The following is a 2,787-nucleotide window of genomic DNA, read 5'->3' as shown; positions in this document are numbered from 1 at the left end:
TACACTGGTAAAATTGCATGTGTGTAAGTTTAATCCTTCATTTCATTTAAAACAGATATTAAAAAATACATATTAAATCAATGCTTATAAAAAAATAAAAGCCTATTGACAGTATAATCCTTCCACTTGTGTGTGTGTGCCAGCACGGGAGACCCTAAAATGCTTTCTCGACCCCTTGGTTGTTGTGTTCTTAGGGCTGCTTCTGCAGAAAGCCACCGCATGCATCTCTTCTGGCTGACGTGTTAATTGTCAGAAAAATGTATTAGAAGCATAAAAGCATGGCAGTTTGGAAACTGGGAGTGCAGAGAGTTGCTCAAGTTAAGTCAGTGAGATGCCTCAGTGTTGCAGTGCTTCTAGCCTCCTTGACAAAGTTGCAGGTACTTAGAATGGAGAAAAGCAATCGTTTGCATGCAAACAGGGCAAAACGTGCATATTAGCATTTAAGGTGCAGTTACTTCTGTTCAGATTTGTGACAGGTGGAAATCAAGTTGAAATAGAAACTAGTTCTGTGTCCTGCTCCTGCTGACAGGCTCAGCATTTTGTCAAATGAACACAGCAAAAAATCAGTTCAAGTATTTGCATCAAGTAGGCTCCAAACTAGTTAAAATTGAGACCTCCTGATTCTCTGGTGTATTGTGTCACCCCAGGCGGTAGGGCTGCACCGCCTGCAGACTCACTTTGACAAATAAGAATAAAGTTACTTCTTGAAATTTCTCATCTTCCCCAGGCTGAGTTATCAGCCCATCATTCATTCCTCTTTCTTGCGTATCTGAAACAAGTATCACTGCAGAGATCTTCTTGCACCTCTAGTTACAGCAACAGAGTACATTTCAATTAAAAATAGGTTAGAAATAGTTTTATCAACATTTCTAGGAGCTCTCAAATTGAACAGCCTTCAGCACATTTCGGAAAAAGGCAATGAACAAAAACAACTGCAAAACAGACCCCCTCATTTCTAGGGGTTGTCATTACAGAGACGTGACTGGAAAGAATGCCTGATTTTGAAGACTTTCGAGTCAGTCTATAATAGCTTCACTGGGATAGTCTCCTTCTGCAACAGGATATGCAGCAGCAGAGGATTGTTCTGAGGGGGTGCTTTCTTCTGTATTCCAAAGCTTTTTTCACTTGGTCTTTAGCTTCTCCTACATAGTCCTCAACATTTTGCATATTTATCTCAATTACATCAAAGGTGTCTGCCTGTTCCTCCACTAGCAGGGCCACCTGCAGAAAGAGCTCGTGAATATCCTTGATGCGGCCTTCTAACTTCACCAGCTCCTTATGGCGCATCTCTATCTCATTCAAGGCTGAGCGAGCCCCCTTAACGTCCGACAGGAGATTCTCAGAGAAGACATCCCACTTGCCTTGCTCAATCATCTCCTCGATCTGGTTGCCAGAAACATCTTTGCCCATGATCTCTAGCTGCCGCTGTATTCGAATCTTGCAGTTCTCCCGTTGGTTCATCTCTGCTGCGTTGTAGTCAAACATAGCTTCCTGAAATGTGTGCATGAGGTCAACGTAGTGGTTCTTCGCTACCCTGGCAATGACAGACATAGCCCCGTATTTTGTGATTGCGTCTTCACAGAAATCTCTCATTATCTGGAGTTTCCTGTGGATGTTTTCTCCACGGGCCTTGATGTCTCTGGCAATACAATTGGTATCTCGTTTGATGCTACTAATACGGCGCATGGAAGTAAGGAAGCGGTTGTTTTGCTTTCTGAGCCGTTTGACATCCTCTTTTAGGTGGTCATTTTCTGTCCGGATGTTCTGTATGTCTTTATGAAGAATTTCCAAGGCATAATCAGTCTCATAAAGGAGAATATCATGGGGTGAATTTTCATCATCCTCACCATCAGAAAACTGTTGGTTGTGTAACCTGGCAAATTCCCGCAGCTCGTTTAGCCGATCTTTCATCTTGCCTGTAAAACAGAGGAACAGGAGGAAAGAAGTAAATAAAATACTGGTTCACAAGGGTTGAAAGTTCATAACTAATAACTACATCATAGTTATAACTACATCATAGATAACGCAACTACGCCAAAGATAACCCAAAATATCAGATTTTAAATTTGTTCACAGTATTTTATACAGTGATGGATCCCAGATCCAAAACTCTGGTGCTAGAACACTCTTCCAGAAACTACAAAGCTTAGAAACTAAAAAAGTGCAAGAGAGAAGACAACAAATCCTGAAGACAAATCCAAAAGAATAATAGCACAATCCCCAACCCCTCCCTCCCCCCCAAAATGCCAGTCTTTCACCTGGAGAAAAAAACAAGCTCTTGAGCAAATTACAGGAAGCCTTCAGCTATCAGTATGTGTAGACGTGTTAACCATAGAATCATTAAGGTTGCAAAAAGACCTCAAGGATCATCCAGTCCAACCATCAACCCACACCACCTAACCCCCTAAACCATGTCCCTAAGCACCACATCTACACTAACAGAACGCTTCCTACTGCTGCTTACTAGAAAAATCTTCTCTAGATCTTGACCCTTCATTACATCAACTGCCTCAAATGTCACAGGTTCTCTGTCATTCTAAGCTTTTCCTGGGAAAAGAGTAGGAAGCCTCTCAGGAACAGAAATGGCATTTACCAATACAGTTGGGACAGAAAAGTTTCAAGAAATGGCACGGAAAGTATCAAGATAGAATAAAAAAAAGGAAAGGCAAGTGTAGGCTCTCCATATGCTATCATTGACCTTAGTGTTCCAGGCATCAAACAAAACAACACACTGACAGCAGCATTTCGTAAGTAAAATCATCCATCCAACCTGCCTTTTTTGTATGA

General features: G+C 41.6%; 1 protein-coding gene across 1 annotated transcript; it reads right to left on the bottom strand.

The window, feature by feature from the left end:
- Window positions 1-1,032: 1,032 nt before the first annotated feature.
- On the bottom strand, window positions 1,033-1,911 carry STX11 (syntaxin 11). Its single transcript, XM_010081780.1, has one exon. It carries the CDS (start codon window positions 1,909-1,911, stop codon window positions 1,033-1,035), a length of 879 nt encoding a protein of 292 aa, XP_010080082.1.
- Window positions 1,912-2,787: the final 876 nt, after the last annotated feature.

Source organism: Pterocles gutturalis, unplaced genomic scaffold (genome assembly GCF_000699245.1).
Source record: "Pterocles gutturalis isolate BGI_N339 unplaced genomic scaffold, ASM69924v1 scaffold50689, whole genome shotgun sequence".
Classification (NCBI taxonomy): Eukaryota; Metazoa; Chordata; class Aves; order Pterocliformes; family Pteroclidae; genus Pterocles; species Pterocles gutturalis.
The sequence above is the reverse complement of the archived record's forward strand: the minus strand, read 5'-3'. Positions and strand labels throughout refer to the sequence as shown.

Coding starts and splice junctions, on each gene's coding strand:
- STX11 (XM_010081780.1), bottom strand. CDS start 1,911: ATGAAAGATCGGCTAAACGAGCTGCGGGAATTTGCCAGGTTACACAAC.